The sequence below is a fragment of the Vulpes vulpes genome, chromosome 11, assembly GCF_048418805.1.
Source record: "Vulpes vulpes isolate BD-2025 chromosome 11, VulVul3, whole genome shotgun sequence".
Taxonomy (NCBI): domain Eukaryota; kingdom Metazoa; phylum Chordata; class Mammalia; order Carnivora; family Canidae; genus Vulpes; species Vulpes vulpes.
Window position 1 is genome coordinate 26,851,465 of NC_132790.1, and position 18,660 is coordinate 26,870,124.

Sequence of the window (18,660 nt, forward strand, 5' to 3'; positions counted from 1 at the left end):
CGAAGTGCCCTCTGTCTACCTCATTTGGAGCCAGGTGCTCATGGAGGAGGGAGGCAGGCACTCCCTCCCTCGCTTGCACTATTTATTACTGTTTTTTAAATATTTTATTTTTTCATTGAGAGAGGGAGCGTGCAAGTGTGGGAAGAGGGAGGGACACAGAGAGAATCTAAGCGGACTCCTGTGAGCCTGGAGCCTGAGGTGGGGCTTGATCTAACGATCAGAGCTGAAACCAAGAGTTGGCCACCCAACTGACTGAGCCACCCAGGTGCCCCCACTTGCACTATTTAAATTCTCTTTTTTGGGATGCCTAAGTGGCTCAGTGGTTGGGCATCTGCCTTTGGCTCGGGGCATGATCCCAGGATCCAGGATCAAGTTCCGCATCAGGCTCCTTGCAGAGAGCTTGCTTCTCCTGCCTGTGTCTCTGCCTCTCTCTGTGTCTCTCATGAAGAAATAAGTAAAATCTTAAAAAAAAATTTCTCTCTTTTTTTCATGTGGAATTCCTCTAGTGGGAGTCAGGTAAGTTTAAAGCTTTTTATGAAAAAAAAAATAAAGCTTTTTATGAGATTCCATTGTTCTGGTCTTCAAGTGACTACACTGTCTTCCAAAATCGTGCAGTGTATTTGTTCAGCCAGGGCAAATCTCACCTTCAGTTTTCAGGAATTTCAAGAAAGTACCTACCTGTGTGGCACTCGAAGAGCCCTGGCATGGCCTGCATGTGGCCACAAGGCCATATGTGTTCTCACACACAAGGCTCCCTCTTTCCAGTTCTGGGGATACTTCTGTGGCACTGTAAGCTCAACACTGTGAGCTTTGTCTACACTTCAGAGACCCAGGGGGAGATTAAATCACTCTCACAGTTCCTTCTTGGATTAGAGTTCAGTGTATTGTGACCACTATTATTTTTATGGTGTTATTTTGAGTAATTTAATATCTTATTATAATGGTCTTAGATAAAATGTAAGGCATCATGATAAAGACAAAGGCTTCCTTTTTGGGCTTCCTTCTGGAACTAGAGCAAAATACCTAGAAGGCAGCCTCTTAGTGTCATTGGAGAAAGGCAGTAAATGAGCAACTATGAAGCCTTCAGCATTGGATTTACCTCCAAGAACTCACCATGGTCTGATGCTCAGTTTTGGGTCTCCAGGGTTTGGTTCAGATATGGTACTTGCCAGCAAATTCATATGAACCATGCTACTAGGAAATGATCTAAAGCCAGAATCCATGCATTGATTTATTTGCTCATCAAACTTTTACTGACACTGGGCTTAAGCCAGGCCATACCCTAGGCTCTGGATGTAATGAACAAAACAGGTTTGGTGTTGATGGTCTTGTGGGACATAAGCAGCCCATTCCAACCCAATGAGACAAGGTGTTATGGTTATGGAAGCAACTAAGAGAGAGTGACATATTTAGCACAGGGAAGGAAAGAGCCAGTAAAAGAGTAGTATCACAGGAAAGAGAAGCCATGATTGCTAGGGCAAGGTCTCAAAAGAAGAAAACTAAATGTGAACCAGACACACAGGGGAGCTTGACCTTGGGTGAGAAGAGAGTCTCTTTCCTGAGTAGGGAGGGAGGGCCAAGGATACATACAATTCTAAGATGGGTGAGAGGCAGTTCTTGCCAGTATAATCTACCTGGGGACAAAGGGTTAGGAGGCAAGTTGACTGCTGAGGGTGAGGGAGAGGTTCTGATTTGGCAAAGATTAGAACAGACACTGTAGGAGGATGAGGGACATATCTGAACAAGGAAATATGCTGACCCCAGCATGCAAGGGGTGCTCCCCCTATGGCTCCCACAGTGCCCACGCCCTGAGTGGGGGCACACAGAGGTCAGACTCACAAGGGTGGAGACTATATCAGTCTGGCACCATTGAATTAATAGACCATGGAGTTGGATAAGGAAAGGAGCAGAGAGCAAAGGGAGACAACACACAGAAAAAAAGCCTGATCGTGGGTTCCTCATCTCAGTGAGGGTTGTCACCAAGCTTCCACCGCTGGAGTCAGAAACTGGGGTATCCTCAATTCCTCCTCAACCTCAATCCATCACCAAGATACATAGCTCCAAAGCCTACTTATCTCTTTGGTCCATCAATTTCTTTTCATCTTCCCTGGTCCCTCTGCTCTGCTCTCCCGAGAACTCTGGTGATTCCATGAGTATAGGACAGAACTTTGCATCAGATTCCTTCTGCTGCTGGGGAAAAGCTCAAATGGCTTCTAGAGCCAGACAATGAATGAGTGAAGATGCCAGGGATTGTGGCACATTGGAAAGCCCTTTGCCATAAAACAGGGAAGGAGAGGGCTGCCATGAGGAAATGTGGGTCTAGTATTTTACTGGATCTCTCTGTATTTTTAAGAGAAGCTTAAAAGAGTTTATAGAGAAGTTTCCTGATTTTTTAAATGTAGGCAAACTATTCAAATTTAAGGGGCACCTGGGTGGGTCAGTGGTTGAACATCTGCCCTTGGCTCAGATTGTGATCTTGGGGATCTTGGAATCCAGTCCTGCATCAGGCTCCCTGTGGGGAGCCTGCTTCTCCCTCTGCCTGTGTCTCTGCCTCACTCTCTCTGTGTCTCTCATGAATAAATAAATAAATCTTTGAAAAAAAAAACCTATTCAAATTTAAAATAAAACTGTTCATCACAGAAAAACTTGTTTTTCTTTTCTTCTTTTCTTTTTATTGTATCTATATGACACGATGGGTATTAGCTGAATCTATTTTGGTCATAATTTCACAATATTTGTAAATCAAAGCATCATGCTGCATGCCTCAAACGTATACAGTGATGTATGACAATTATTTCTCAATAAAACTGTTGTTGAGGTGTTTCAGAGTAAAGTGTGCAGAGAGCTGTAATTTACCTTGAAAAAGATCAAAAGATGCACCCTTGAGTGGATAGAGGGATGGATAGATATGGGATAAAGCAAATATGGCAAAAATGTTAATTGGATCACCTTAGTGACGCATATACATAATTCTTTTAACCTTCCTGTGTGCTTGAAAATTTCAAAATATAAGGAGAACAGTTTTTTTTAAAGGAAAAATAATTGTGACCCCATGAACCACTACTTGGTGACTTCCGTTACTAGTTTTAATGGACTTTATGAAAGTGAGGCAGAGGTAAATGAGTTCATAATATAAAGGGCATAGAACAGTCCCTAGCATATTTAATAAATATTAGATATTTATATTGCCAGCATTTGGAACAGAGAAAACGGACATATGAAGAGCTGGACCTAAACGAATTTCATTGAGTGTAGAGTGCAGGGACTAGGATTGCACGCTGTTGCTGTGTGAGTTTATACCTGTAATTTCCATCTCTGCGCCTCACGTTGCTCACTTAAGCTAATAAGAATTGGACCTAAGCTGCCCTGATTGATCGGCTCCCTTACCTGTTTCTGCCTATAGGTGTCTGCATTACTCCTCCTTTTTTTTCTTTAATGCCTTCCTAAAAACTACAATTCCCAGGAGCGCCTACAGGCATCGACGTCGCGCAGTTCTTTGTCGTAGCTCGCGCCCTTTATACCTACTTCCGCCCACGAGCCACTTCCTTTCCTTTCCGGGGCGCGCGGCGGCAAGATGGCGGTGCAAATTTCCAAGAAGAGGAAGGTAAGACGCTGGGGCCTAGGTTCGGGGATCTGTGGTGCCGCGCGGGTCGAGGCTTGTCGAGATGCCGTCGCGAGACCCTCAGCTTCGAGCCCTGCTTCGGGAAGCGGCCTGGGCTGCGTGGCATTCCCGCGGGCCACGGATGGCGGTGGATTGAATGCGAGGCCCGAGCCAGGCGAGCGCGGTTTGGCGGCGGAAAGGAGTGATGAGAGACTTCTGCCGCTTCTGGGCGAAGACCAGACGTGAGCACCGGGCGCCCCTCCCGCCCGAGACAAAGCGCTTGGGAGCATTACTTGGTTAACAGATCGCTTTAGTAAGCGTGTTTTGAGAGGTTGGGCCGTTCCCCCTAACGTCTCACACTAGGACTTTGGGAGGGGGGGGGGTAGCGCGTGCATGCCTTCTTCGTGTCGGGTGCGGCCCTCGGACCCCCGAGACCTCGGTGGGGGAGGCTGCTGTATCTTGCCCCGTCTCTACCGCGGAGAAACTAACCGGGAGGGAGGAGAACCGGACAGAGCACTGGACCGAGCTTTAACTTTTCGCTTTTCCGCAGGCGGAAACTGTAAAGTCCACTTGATTTAGAAAGAGGCAACTAACTTGTCATTTTGTGTGTGTACACAGCGTCGTGCAAATCCACACACTTTTTCGAATTAGAGTTCACCAGCTTTGTGAGACATGTAGTGTAGGCAAGGTAACATGGCTGGGGTCTTCTAATGGTCCCTGAAGGCAGCGTATTTTCATGGGTTACAAAGGTAGCATCTCTGCTCTGCTGACAGACAGAAGGAGTTGTGAATGTGCCTTTTTTTTTTTAATTTGTTTTAAGATTTTACTTATTTATTCATGGGAGACACAGACCCAGGCAGAAGGAGAAGCAGACTCCATGCAGGGGGCCCGATGTGGGACTGGATCCCGGGACTCCAGGATCACGCCCTGGGCCGCCCTGGACCGCCATGGACCGGAGGCAGGCGCTTAACTGCTGAGCCACCTGGACATCCCGTGAATGTGCCATTTTAGAGCAGCTGTTTGTTTGGCATGTGCTACACGTAAAGAAGTCTTTAAATTTAAAACCCTTCAATGAAGAGAAGATGACGAGTCTGACTGGAGGTGTTATCTTTGCCAGGCGGCCCCTACTCCTTGCTGCGTTCTGTGGCAGTTTTAAGGGTCCTTGGGTTAAAGTAACTTCCAAAGGACGATCTAGAGGCATTTGTCTGAGAAGGGTTGTTAAATTCTGTGTTGAACAAGGGTAGTAAGAGTGATGATGGGATGTTTGTATGAGGTGTTGCATTGGCAGAAGGACAATGACCCTGCCATCCCACGTTCTAATTGTGAATTTTCCCTTTTGGTTAGTTTGTCGCTGATGGCATCTTCAAAGCTGAACTGAATGAGTTTCTCACTCGGGAGCTGGCTGAAGATGGCTACTCTGGGGTTGAGGTCCGAGTTACACCAACCAGGACAGAAATCATTATCCTGGCCACCAGGTGAGATCTCATTTTCCTTGCTAGCACCTGTTACTTGTTGTATATGCTAGGTTGGGGTATTTTGTAAACTTCCAGGGAGAACCAGTGAATTGGCCTTATTAGCAAACGTAAGTGGCTTGTTTTTGTTTTTAAGATTTTTATTCATTTGAGCGTGCACAAGCGGAGGATGGGAGGGGGTTTTGAGGGGCTGAGGGAGGAGCAGGGAGCCCTTTGCCAGGCTTGATCCCAGGGCCCTGGGATCTTGACCTGAGTGAACTGAGCCAACGCGGCACCCCACAAATGTGTATTTTCGTAACTGCCTTTTAAATCTGATTCTAGGGATCCCTGGGTGGTGCAGCGGTTTAGCGCCTGTCTTTGGCCCAGGGCGCGATCCTGGAGACCCGGGATCGAATCCCACATCGGGCTCCTGGTGCATGCAGCCTGCTTCTCCCTCTGTCTGTGTCTCTGCCTCTCTCTCTCTCTCTCTCTCTCTGTGACAATCATAAATAAATAAAAATTAAAAAAAAAAATCTGATTCTAGCTCTTGTCATCCAAAATTTGTATTTTCTATGTTAGACGGGTGAGACTTGATTATCACATATATGTAAAATTTAAAGCCATGTTTGCAGTTTTGTGAGAGCTATTGTGATTTTCGTTTTCTCAGGACACAGAATGTTCTTGGTGAAAAGGGCCGGAGGATCCGGGAATTGACTGCTGTGGTTCAGAAGAGGTTTGGTTTTCCTGAGGGCAGTGTAGAGGTGAGTGATTTTACCTTTTGCCAGAAATTACTGTGGACCTGGAAATGGTTATTTAGGGTGGTTACTTTTATAAACCCTTACTGTCATGAAGACCTTAGTTATCACCAAGTATTACCTATGAATTGGTGTTTTGTTGAAGTTGTCTTAATAAGTAGCAGGCTTCATTTTATAGGCCTTTTCTGCTCATTTCTGGTGGTTAAGAGATTTTTTACTCTCAAGTATGGTAATGCTATGTATGATGGATTGGCTATCCCGTCACTTGATGTAGCTGTAGAAGTATCTAGGATGAGAGGGCAATAAGGAAAGATTCAGACTATGTTACAGCGTAGGCTACCTTTGAGTAGTAGGAGTGTTTTAGTACTTGAGGGATGCCACGGTGACCACATGCTTGTATGGTGAATGGTTTTTTTTTTTTTTTAATTGAAAACAATGGGGAAAGTTAACAGGTTTAAGGGTGTGCCTTGATTTCTTCTTAAAGCTCTATGCCGAAAAGGTGGCCACAAGAGGTCTATGTGCTATTGCCCAGGCAGAGTCACTGCGTTACAAACTCCTAGGAGGCCTTGCTGTGCGGAGGTAAGTGTCCTGAGACTTTGAATGATTTTTTTATTTCAAGATTTTATTTATTTATTCATGAGTTATACACAGAGAGGCAGGGAGATAGAGAGAGAAGCAGGCTCCTCACAGGGAGCCTGATGCGGGACTCAATCCCTGGACCAGGATCACACCCTGAGCCAAAGGCAGACACTCAACTACTGAGCCACCCAGGCATCCCTGAATGATTATGTTTTAAAGAGTGGTCAGTGCTATAAAGGGAGTACACTTCTTGGTGCTTAGGTAATACAACAAAAACAACTCCAGGGAGAGGAGGTCAGGGTTCCTGTTGAAGTTAACTCAGCTCCATGAAGTGTGGAGATTATAAAGACAGAAGACATAGTCCTGATGGGAGAGAGCTAATCTGAGCAGTATGTAGGTATGATGTGAGGAGTGGATTATAGAGTGCATGAGGTAGCTAGATTGGCCCTGGAGCCGGGCCTTCTGATGAGGTTTCAGTAGGAGTTCTTTGTGTACTTTCACTGTACTTTGTGTACTTGTGTACTTTCACTGTTGTAATTGGAATACTTTTCCTGGGTGTATGAAATTTAGGTGGTACTTCCTGCAGAGCCCTGGGAGGTTTTCTCAGCAGGAGAAGAATTTAAGAGCTGTGCTTTAGGGATCCCTGGGTGGCGCAGCGGTTTGGCGCCTGCCTTTGGCCCAGGGCGCGATCCTGGAGACCCGGGATCGAATCCCACGTTGGGCTCCCGGTGCATGGAGCCTGCTTCTCCCTCTGCCTGTGTCTCTGCCTCTCTCTCTCTCTCTCTCTGTGTGACTATCATAAATAAATAAAAATTAAAAAAAAAATTATTTAAAAGAGCTGTGCTTTAGGAACATTGACCTGGTGGGGAGATGGATGGCAGGAAAGGTGTTATAGGTAGGGACATACAAGAAAGACTGCCTGGCTGGTTAGAATGCCAGCTACACTACTTAGAACTGTGGTCCTCAAAAGCTTGATCCTTGGGCTATGATCACTGATATCCTTGGAGGAATTGTTAGAAAAATTCTCAGTCTCCACCTGCTGAAGTGAAAAGGAGTGTGGACCAGCAACCCTTTTTATACTCACTGACTTGGAAGTTCTGAGACCTGAGCCACTTACTGAACATCTGACCCTTGGATCTCCTGTAAATGGGGGGTCATTATATCCACCTCTCCTTTTAGCGGTGATTAAATGAGATGATGCGAAGGGGCTTGAACCTAGAGTGGTGGGTCCTGCTTTACTTTCCCTGTTGAAGGTGGCAGCTAGCTCTCCTAATTAGTTATGTCCTAGGGCGTATAGTAATAAATGAGTTGGGGGGGCATATTTTACGGCTTATTGTCAATTTTATAGTTCTAGAAATATCTTTTCCAGCACTCTAGTCAGGGCAGCTAGGAGCCTACATTAGTAGCTTGTATTCCTAATAAATGTGAATTCTGGAGATTGAGGAATATTTAGTAAACCATAAAGGGGCCACTCAGTGACTGGGTTCTTACTGATTGTTTACCAACTCATTGTGAAATGCTACATTTGCAGAGATGGACTGGATGACCTGTGCTTGAGTTTTACCACCCCCACCATTTAATTGCCAGTTTAGGGGTGCCTGGTGGCTGAGTTGGTTAAGCATCCAACTCTTGGTTTTGGCTCAGGATGTGATCTCAGAGTTGTTAGATTGAACCATGGCCAGCTCTCAATCTGTATTGAGTGTGGAGCCTGCTTAAGATCTCCCCTCCCTCCATTTGCATGTGTCCTCTATTCCCCCCCCCCCCCCCAAAAAAAAAGTAAATTCTTGAGTCTGTAATTGCCAGTTTAATTGACCTGGTGTGAGGCCTGGACTTCACAGGTGTTGTTCTAGTTTAATCTTCTTGAGGTGATTGTAATGTACACCCAATGCTGTGAAGCATTTGGGTTAGAAGGAACTGGAATGTATATTCCTTAAAGAATTACCTTAAGACGAGGTGTGGTAGGAATGGAGAATTGCCAGGCTCTGGTCAAATTTATTCTCCATTAAAGGAACACTGAAGATATTGTAGACTAGTAAGTCTATGGTTTTGTTTTTATTTATTAAGAACGGCAGGGTGGTTAGGATGCCTGGGTGGCTCAGTGGTTGAGCATCTGCCTTTAGCTAGGGTGTGATCCTGGGGTCCCAGGATCGAGTCCCGCATTGGGCTTCCTGCATGGAGCCTGCTTCTCCCTCTGCCTGTGTCTCTGCCTCTCTCTCTCTTTTTCTCTTTCTCTGTGTCTCCTGTGAATAAATAAATAAAATCTTAAAAAAAAAAAAAAGAATGGGAGGTGGGATGAGGATAGGGTAGGCTTGAATAGTCTTGTCTTTGGTTATAACAGGTGGATGTTTCTTGTTCTCCCAAAGGGCCTGCTATGGTGTGCTGCGGTTCATCATGGAGAGTGGGGCCAAAGGCTGTGAGGTCGTGGTGTCTGGGAAACTCCGAGGACAGAGGGCTAAATCTATGAAGTTTGTGGATGGCCTGATGATTCACAGTGGAGACCCTGTTAACTACTACGTTGACACAGCTGTGCGCCATGTGCTGCTCAGACAGGGTGAGCAGCTGGGAGTGCTTGAGGCAGAGGGCTTTTAAAAGATAGATGGGGTTTTTTCATGTATACCTCCATGTCAGGGAACATGTTTTGGGGAGTAGTGGAGCATGTTTGTACTCCATGTGAGTTTATTCACGAGCTGCATTGACCTCTAAGAAGTAAATTGCTGAGATCCAAGAGTTGGATGGCTTTTGTCTCAGCCACCTATGTACCCTTCGGTGATGACACGATGACGAGTCAGAAAGGTCACATCCTGCTCTTGGTCCTTGTCAGTGCCACGTTCTGTGGTGCTGTGCATGGGTTCCTTTTGCAAAAGTGTCCTGTTTATTGATTGATTAGAGGCATTTGTCTGAGAAGGGACTGGACCCATGGGTGCTTGAGTAACCTAGTATTATTTTACTCTGCTCTATCCTATTGCGGGACGGGTACAACCACAGCTAGATTCTAATTATGGCATCTTCTAGGTGTGCTGGGCATCAAAGTCAAGATCATGCTTCCCTGGGACCCTAGTGGTAAGATTGGCCCTAAGAAGCCCCTGCCGGATCACGTGAGCATTGTGGAACCCAAGGATGAGATACTGCCCACCACCCCCATCTCGGAACAGAAGGGTGGGAAGCCAGAGCCACCTGCTATGCCGCAGCCGGTACCCACAGCATAAATAGGTGTGTCTCTAGGGGCCTCTTGGGGTGGGCCCACAAGACCCTTATCCTTTGTCTCCCTAATAATTGTATATCCCGTACTGTTGTAAGCACTTGCTATGTAAACATTGGATTATACTTAACACGGTTGGAGCCAGAGGCCCATTTAACCAGGGATTCTGTAGGAAGAGATACTTGCCTTTAGTCTCCTAAGACATTCCTGTTTACCAGTGTGTTTGAACCAAGAATTTTCCTTTTATTTACTTAAAATCAAGGCACTCTTGTTAGTAGTTACCTGTTGTTCAGCAGCCCCTTTAGCAGTTAAAAAGGTATCACCAACCCTCTTCTATGGCTAGCACCTTTTGTTTCTAGGTGTTCTGTGTGTATAAATGAAACAACCCAATATTCAGGTGAAGATTCTGTTCTTACTGTTGTGCTCTATTTGGTTTCAGGGTCTCCTTGGCAGTTGGATCTGGAGGCTGGATTTTACTCTGTGAAGACCTTTAATAAAATATTTGAGTAAAACACGTGGCACAAATAGACTGTCCACTATTTGGTCTGAGAATTCTATTGCCTGAAGGGAACATTAACTTGGTTGGCTGCCGGCCTCATTTTCCCTGAAATCCTTGGTTTCAGCTGTTGTTGTGAGGCAAGAGCCAGAACAGGAAGACCCAAACAGCTAACCAGAGTAATATCCTATAAATCTGTGTAAAGTGAAGGCTGATTGCTAGTTGGATAGCACCTTGATTAATTCACCCGCAGTTTGAGGTTATAGGTTTGGAAGAGGGATATATTTAAGATGTTTTTTTTTTTCTAATGCATAAAGAAATCTTATTGCACATAGAAAATAAATACGGTGCCTATTGTACTTTCGGTCATTTCTACACTATAGGTAGTTTTGTATAATTCTACGTTTTATCCTGAGCATGTCTGAAGTGTAAAGGGAATTTGCTTGTGCCACTGAAAAGCCTGAGAAGTACATTTATTAGAATCCACACTTCTTTGTTCAGTCCTTTTAGCCATTATACTTTAGAAGAATGTAAAGAACATTTATATTGTCTACAGTTTGTCATATTTGAAGTGTTTTCTTTTGATAGTTATAAGAAATGGGGTCCTCGTAGTTTCTTTGGGTGAAACTAGTGTGGGACCAAGGTGGCATGAAAATCCTACATGGCTATATAGGGAATGAGTTCCATTGAGCACAGTGACAAATGTATCTCTGCCCCCTCCTTCAAGAACCTTTGATATTTATGCTGTATCTAGACCATCACCTATTGCTGGTTTTGTCAGTGTGGTTTTGTTTTAAAGATTTTATTTATTCATGAGAGACCCAGAGAGAGCGGCAGAGATCCAGGCAGAGGGAGAAGCAGGCTCCATGCAGGGAGCCCAACAGGGGACTCCATCCCTGGTCTCCAGGATCACACCCTGGGCTGAAGGCTGGTGCTAAACCGCTGAGCCATCGGGGCGGCTGCCCTGTTTATGTCAGGGTTCATGGAACTGAGACCACCTATCACTAGTAGAGACACTTCCCTTTAGAAGTCCATAACCTCTGGCAAAGCTAACGTGTTTACTCTGTTTTAGGGAGTGGAATGTGTATATTCTAGTCCCTAATGTATTAGGAACTAGAGCCTGAATAAAAAATGTAAATGTTCCTTATTTCCCCATTCTTCCCCTCACCTTGAGGTGACAGTTTCTCAAGCTGATGAAAGTTTTCTGGGAAGGGCTATGGAGGAGGTGATTTTAGACAGGCTGGTGTTGGGCCTCGTCAGTACTATATGTGTGTAAAGTGAGATTTGAGTGCTCTGGATAAATGATTCTGTGCCCACTCCCAAATCTAATGAAATACAGGCAATAGGGTGTTGTTGTTTTTTTTCCAGAGAGAGAGAGAGGCAGAGACCGGGAGAAGCAGGCTCCATGCAGGGAGCCTGATGTGGGACTCGATCCTGGATCCCCAGGATCACACCCCAGGCTGCAGGCGGCGCCAAACCGCTGAGCCCCAGGCAATAGGGTTTTATTTATCCCTTTTGGGTAAAACTAGTGGCATTTTGCAATTTACTGAAAAGTGTTGGAGCTATGTTGCTTTAATTCTTGTATTTTTGGACTTGTTCAGTTGCGAGGGGATTTTTTTGCTGTGAAAGTAGTTCAGGCTAATAGCATCCAGAATACTGGGTGCTGGTAACAGGTTAAGGCAATCCTGATCATGTAGGGCCTCAGTGTCTAGTACTAGCACAGCCAGTCACAGGTCTTTTTGTATCAAATCATGTAATTGTTTAAATTCTTTACTCCATCTACTTAAAACTGGAAGTTAGGTGTGTTGGATTCAGAAGTGCTGTTAATATCCCACCAGGGGGTGCTGTAGCAGGAAATAAGTATCAAAGTAGTAGCTTGGGGAAGGAAAGTAAAACTCACTGAATTGCATGCACATGTGGAAAAGTACACGGATTATTGGCATGCGTTTGTAAAGCTGGAGTTAATGTGAATGTACCCTTGGATAGCCATTACTCCAGTAAAGAAAGAGGCTTTGGGGTGTGTTTTTTTTTTTTTTTTAACCATTTCAAAAAACGAAAGTAAATGTAGAACTTAGGTAAGCACTCTAACCACAGCCCATCAAGAAATGCAGGTTACTCTGGAGGATGTTAACACCACCAATCCTGGATTAGTTTTTCAGCTCTTTTTCCTTTGTGTCAGTCCCTTTAAAGTTGAAAGTTGACGTGTGAATATCTGACTGGCTAGTCCTGTGTGTAATCCAGCTGCCTGAGGTGGGGAGAAAAATAGCTAGCTAGCCCCTTTGATTGTAGAGGTGGGGCCCAGACTTGCACAATGCTCTCTCCTTTACCTCAGTAGGCAAAGTGTTGGTACTGGGCAGCCAAAACGTGTGGAATGGCCCTTGGAACCCACTGGTGAAAATCTGACTAGTTGTAACATGGAAGCGGATGACCTCCTTTCATGGACTTCTCAACAAAAGTTTCCTGTCAAGCTCTAAAGAGTTAAGTTCTGGTCATTAGGATTCCTGGCACCATGACAGGCTTCAAGCAGGAGCTGATTGATCAGCTTGTCCATCAGGCAATGAAAGAATAGCTGCTGAGATGTGAGAACTTGGAAAGAGGCCCTGGGTGCAAGCAAGGGCCCCAGACCAATGGACAGCACTGTCCATATGGAGAACCAGAAGTATAGAAGCTGGTGGTTTCAGAGACCATGGGCAGAGGGTTTCTTATGGAGGTTTCCCTCCAGACAGAACCTTCTATTGGCACAGGCTGCTGGAACCTACAGCAGGATGATAATGTGGGGCGGGGGCATGTCTGCTGCCCACCTCCAGTCAGTCAATCTGGGAGATGAGGCAAAGGTTATGGGAATGTTACAAGCATGGTGGGGTTGAGGATATCATTCTCTGCAGAGTGCTTTAAAAAGGAGACTGGTGGTAGGGAGAAATGGCTTTGCAATCAGACCTGGGTTCAAATGGTAAATCTCCAGTCCTCAGTATCTCACAGGGCTGTTGGAAGTTAAAGATCTTATCAGTACCTGTCTGTAGTGTTTATCATCTAGTGTATTACCGCTGGAGACAACAGCTAAGAGCCCAGGCCTTCCAGTCAGACTCGATTTATTTTTTGTATTTTTAAAAAAGATTTATTCATGAGAGACAGGCAGAGGAAGAAGCAGGCTCCCTGCAAGGAGCCCAATGCAGGACTCAGTCCTGGACACCCAGGATCACGCCCTGAGCCACCCAGGCATCCCAGACTGGGTTTAAAACCAGGTTCGCAACTTAGGACGAACTTGGGGACCTGAATTCTTGTCTGAGCTGTTTATCTGCCTATGATTTCATAGCACAGTATCTGATCCTCTGTAAATGTTAATGTTACTATTGAGTACTTAAGCATTTCCTCTTGGGACTCATTAATAGCTTAACTTCATGGTATTGGGTTCTCCTCAACTGTAAGGGCCCTGACCATAGAAACAGCTTTCTGCTACTGTTGTGGATTGGGCATCACTGGTCAGGTCTCACTGCCCTATTTTACAGGTGGTGAATTTTGGCTTTTTTTTTTCCCCCCCAGATTTTTATATTCATTCATTCAAGAGAGGCATACAGGCAGAGAAGCAGGCTCCCTGTAGGAAGTCTGATGCAGGACTCAATCCCTGGACCTGATCACAACCTGAGCCAAAGGCAGATGTTCAACCACTTAGCCACCCAGGCTCCCTGAATTTGGCCTTTTACCATGCCATGTTCCACCTAGTGAGAATCCGCATTTTCAACCTCAAAAGATAGTTTTTCTTACCATATTTCTCCCTCAGGAACATGAGATTTTGATGTTCCTTTATGAAACAAACTACTTCCCTATTGATTAAAACTACATGTATAACTTGATAAGCAGCATGACCGTGGTGAGAATTTAATTGTTAAATGCCCCAAGCTTGTTGGAAACACTTCATTAATCTCAACATCCCTATTCTGGGCCAGTTCCATTACTAACTTTATTTTATAGCAACTTTAACCCACATCCTACATCTTAGGGTAATGTATGAATTCTCTTAGACTTGGAAAATATTTAGAATATTTTAAGATCCCTGCAAACTGGTTTGAGAACAAATAACATGAATCCTGAGGTTGGGAACAACTTACTTGACCCTAAGCCCTTATTTTTACAAAGAGCCACAGTGGCCCTGAGATTCAAATGAGACCAGGCCTCTGCTGCTCAGTCCTATGTTGTATTAGCAGCTCAGTCAGCTAGGTACAGCTGGGCCTTTGTCCGCTGATGGGGAGTGCTGCTAGGATGGGTTCATCCCACCCTCCACCTTCACTGGCTGGCCAGGGATTGCCCCCATGATCAGCGTGCTCCCGCCAGTCCTTTGTGTGGAGAGCCAAAGGAGCCAGACCCTTTGAATCCTAAATTGCTGAGAGGATAGGGCTCCCCTGGCCTTTAAGAATATTTTTACTTTGTAGAGGAGAGGGCGAACACAGACCCAGCAATAGGGCTGCTTTCCCTTCCTTCAGGGACCAGAGGTGATGGATCTTTGCTTACTGGTTTTCCCTCAATATAACAGGAAAAATAGCCATCGCTATTTACCATCTGGTCCAATGACCCCCTACCTTTTATATTTTAAGTCATTTTATAGATAATTTACAGAAGTAAGAATAAAGGGAAAGTGGAAAACCATTTTATAAATTTTACAGGTATTTTAAAATACTGAAGTTTTAGCTAGTAAAGCACCATTCTGAATATACTAAAAACCATTGATTTATATACCCTTCAAATGGGTTGGTTTTATGGGATCTGAAATATATCCGTAAAACTCATTCATATATTCATGAAAATATATATGCATAAATATATATTTATGTATAATGTATACACATGTTTATATAATATATACATAATTCATATATGTATATACATATTTATGTACAATATCTACATAAATATATACACATAGTATACACACACACACACACACACACATATATGGATTGAAACAGGGATATCCAGGTGGCTCAGTGGTTGAGTGTCTGCCTTTGGCTCAGGGCGTGATCCCCGAGTCCCACATCAGGCTTCCTTCATGGAGCCTGCTTCTCCGTCTGCCTGTGTCTCTACCTCTCTGTCTCTCATGAATAAATAAAATCTTTAAAAAAAATAGTAAGGAAACAGTAAACACTTTCATATTTTCCTTGCCTGGAAGACATATATACCAAAAAGCACCATCTCTTGAATGCAGATAAATGCTTATTAGCTGCCATGTGTGAAGCTGGAATGTATTCATCTTGTAACTACTGATCTCAGATTTCAAATATATCTCTAGTAGGCTCTAGCTTATTGCTTCTGGGGTTTTTTGTTTAGTTTTACACTCGCATCATCAACAATGGAGTATTTTATTATTTTTTTTTTAAGATTTTATTTATTCATGAGAGACACAGAGAGAGAGGCAGAGACATAGGCAGAGGGAGAAGCAGGCTCCATGCAGGAAGCCCAACAAGGGACTTGATCCCAGGTCTCCAGGATCACACCCCAGGCTGAAGGTGGTGCTGGGCCACCGGGGCTGCTCCAACAATGGAGTACTGTAAAAATTTTTGATGGCTCATAATGTTGAAGAGAGGACAGTCATATTCTTTCCTCCATAATTTTATTTTTTATTTTCTTAAAGATTTTATTTATTCATGAGACACACAGAGGCAGAGACACAGGCAGAGGGAGAAGCAGGCTCCTTGCTGGAAAGCTCGATGTGGGACTTGATCCCGGGACTCCAGGATCATGTCCTGAGCCGAAGGCAGACGTTCAACTGCTGAGGCACCCAGGTGTCTCTGCTCCATAATTTTAAAATATTTTTGATTTTGGATTTATAAAGATCAATTTGAATAACCAATCTAATTAATTTTTAAAATACTTACAGCATCTATTTTCCTACATTCACCTTAGTACACAACTGTCTCAGCATGTCTTCACTTACACACTGTAACAAAGTATACCAAGTAAATCTGGGGGTATAGGCATCTTAATAAAAAAATATTGTACAAAACGGGATGGTAGAGGTCTTTGTCAAAAAAATATTGTGCAAATGGAATCCTTTTTGTTGAATGACTTAAAATGCCACATTTTCTTTCACTCACCAATTCTTGAGTTTAAGAAAATTCATCTAGGGAAGATTTTGCTTCTGTGACCAATTTCCCCATCCTCCGAGGCTAGAGTGCTACTGTGTGTCTCTGCGTTCATTTTCTGATTTGTTTGTATTAGGTGTGAAAGATCTCTCCATTTTCTTCTCTTTTGTCCTGGGTGGAAAATGAAAAATCCTGAATTCTCAGCCGACATCTCTAGACTTCTTATATCTATCTTGAAAGATGATATACAGTACTTTAGGGAATACTTAATGAAAACTGAGGAATGATGTGATAGTGATGATGTATTCACTATTCTATCTTTTGGGTAATACTATCCTTTCATTTTATCATTGCAGTCTTGTTTGGGAATAATTGCTGAGTAACATGAAGTGATTTTTAGGATGATCAAATAGCAAAGTTTTTCCAAACGTAGGAAAATAAATTCTTCACAGTCTCATAATGTATTTTAAGTTTATTAAAGAATCTAATGAATCCATATGGTGATTGCAAGTTACAATGAGTTTTATTGTCTTTTTTAAAAGGTAAGTAAACTTGTTTTTTAGAAGCCCATTAAGTCATAAAATATCAAGTCTTACAAATATGACTTCTCAAAAACGAAACTCAAAAACTAAATTTGGGTTCAGTGGCTTCTGATGCATATGAAGAGTTAAGTATGTTCTCAGCTGGGGAGAGTATGGCAAACCCAAGTGGCTAAGGGATCATGTACTCAGGACTTGTGGTCTGGCTTCCTGTTGGATAGTGACAGTCCCTCTCATTCAGCAGGCAGCCCAAGGGGGGGTGAAGAGCAGTGGGCTGGGAGCCAGAGAGGCCCTCCATATATGGTCTTGGTTGAACTCACAGTCTTAGGAAATTAGGACATGTGGGTGTGTGACCTTTTGCTTTGTATTGTGTCCCTGTGAGCCTCACCAGGGAGATGAATCACATCTCCCCTTCATCCAACTAGAAGCCCCTAATGGCAGGGACAAAATCCCATCAGACCGGGGCTTCTCTTGGTGGAAATGATATATAGTAGTAGCAGCTCCCCCCACCCCTGTCCCCATTATCTGTGGTTTCACCTACTCTGATTTCAGTTACCTGAGATTAATTGCATTCTGGAAGCAGACGATAGTCTTGACTTAGGTCAGTAGGAGCCTAAGGATGCATCATGATGTCTAAGTCATTCACCTCACTTCATCTCATCCTGTAGGCATTTTATCATCTTGCATCATCACAAGAAAAAGGGCTAGTACAAAAAGGTATTTTGACAGCCCACATTCACATAACTCTTATTATAATGTATTATATTTTAATTATTAATTACTTTTAATCTATTGTGCCTAACTTACAAACTTTTTTTTTTAACTTTTTAAAAATTTATTTATTCATGAGAGGCACACAGAGAGAGAGGCAGAGACACAGGCAGAGGGAGAAGCAGGCTCCATGCAGGGAGCCAGACACAAGACTCGATCCTAGGTCTCCAGGATCAGGCCCTGGGCTGAACGCAGCGCTAAACCGCTGAGCCACCCAGACTGCCCACAAACTTTATCCTATGTATGTATGTATAAGAAATCATAGTGTATACAAGGTTTGGTACCATCTGTGGTTTCAGGCATCTGCTGGGATTTATCCCCCACAGATAAGGGAGAACTACTGTATCTTCTATTTCTAAACAACTCATGTGCTATCCTCAACGCTATTTTCTCAGATTAGCAGAGCCTAGTGAGGCTGCATGGAGAGAGCAGGGTTTTGAGATAGCTTGACCCAGAGTGGAATCTTGGCTCTGCCACCACTCACCAGACCAGTGACATTAGTAGACAAATCACATCTCTGGATCTCTAGTTCCTCATTGGTAAGTGGGGCAATAGGTATTATGAAATAGAATCCAGGAAACTTTGCTACAGCATATTGAGTGGGGGAGGGCTCTTGTTCTGGACATGGGGGATACATAAATAAGGCTGACACCTTTCCTGACTCAAGAAGCATTCTATGGGTATGTCAGGGAAGACTAGGGATGTCACATATAAAGGCCTGGCCATATGCCTGGTGATAAAAGAGGGGCAGATAAGGAAGGGACATGAAAGACAAGACAACTCTGGAATGAGTGGAGGGTGTCAGGTTTGCCCAGGCAGAGAGAGCAGGAAAGGGCACTGGCACTTGGACAAGAGAGCATTAGAGGCATGAATGGTCATTGTTGGAGAAATGGGGTGGTTTGCTTGGCACACAGGAAATGCCCTGCCCAGGTGAGGTGCCCATGTTCTCAAGATCTCTCCCTGAATATTCCCCTACTTTTTCCACTCAGGCTTTAGCTTGGGTGGGCAAGCAATATGGCACTTTTTTTTTTTTTTTTTTTGCTTTGTCCTGGGTATTATCTGTGGGGTGGGGATAGGCAGGCTCTGAAGGGCTGGGCCTCCACTCCACTCCCCTCCCCTTTACCATTATCATCTGTGTCCAGATGGTCACAGGCTTCCTAATCTGAGATAATCAGAGAATAGCAGCTCAGCTGGG

At 44.1% G+C, this 18,660-nt stretch overlaps 1 protein-coding gene and 2 non-coding genes across 3 annotated transcripts; all 3 read left to right on the forward strand.

Moving 5' to 3' along the window:
* The first annotated feature begins 3,446 nt into the window (after positions 1-3,446).
* Positions 3,447-10,099, forward strand: RPS3 (ribosomal protein S3). The gene is made up of 7 exons (XM_026010458.2): positions 3,447-3,604; positions 4,946-5,076; positions 5,720-5,813; positions 6,292-6,386; positions 8,750-8,937; positions 9,399-9,596; positions 10,025-10,099. Exons 1-6 carry the CDS (start codon positions 3,575-3,577, stop codon positions 9,590-9,592), a joined length of 732 nt encoding a protein of 243 aa, XP_025866243.1. The 5' UTR covers positions 3,447-3,574; the 3' UTR covers positions 9,593-9,596; positions 10,025-10,099.
* LOC112928770 (small nucleolar RNA SNORD15) lies at positions 4,668-4,815 on the forward strand. Its single transcript, XR_003236781.1, has one exon. It is a non-coding gene; the product is annotated as a small nucleolar RNA SNORD15 (small nucleolar RNA).
* LOC112928769 (small nucleolar RNA SNORD15) lies at positions 9,148-9,292 on the forward strand. Its single transcript, XR_003236780.1, has one exon. It is a non-coding gene; the product is annotated as a small nucleolar RNA SNORD15 (small nucleolar RNA).
* Positions 10,100-18,660: the final 8,561 nt, after the last annotated feature.

Excerpts from the sequence above, each read along its gene's own strand:
- RPS3 (XM_026010458.2), top strand. The coding sequence starts at position 3,575 with ATGGCGGTGCAAATTTCCAAGAAGAGGAAG. Across the intron at positions 5,077-5,719 it reads ATCATTATCCTGGCCACCAG|GACACAGAATGTTCTTGGTG; the intron begins GTGAGATCTCAT and ends TCGTTTTCTCAG. Across the intron at positions 8,938-9,398 it reads CCATGTGCTGCTCAGACAGG|GTGTGCTGGGCATCAAAGTC; the intron begins GTGAGCAGCTGG and ends GGCATCTTCTAG.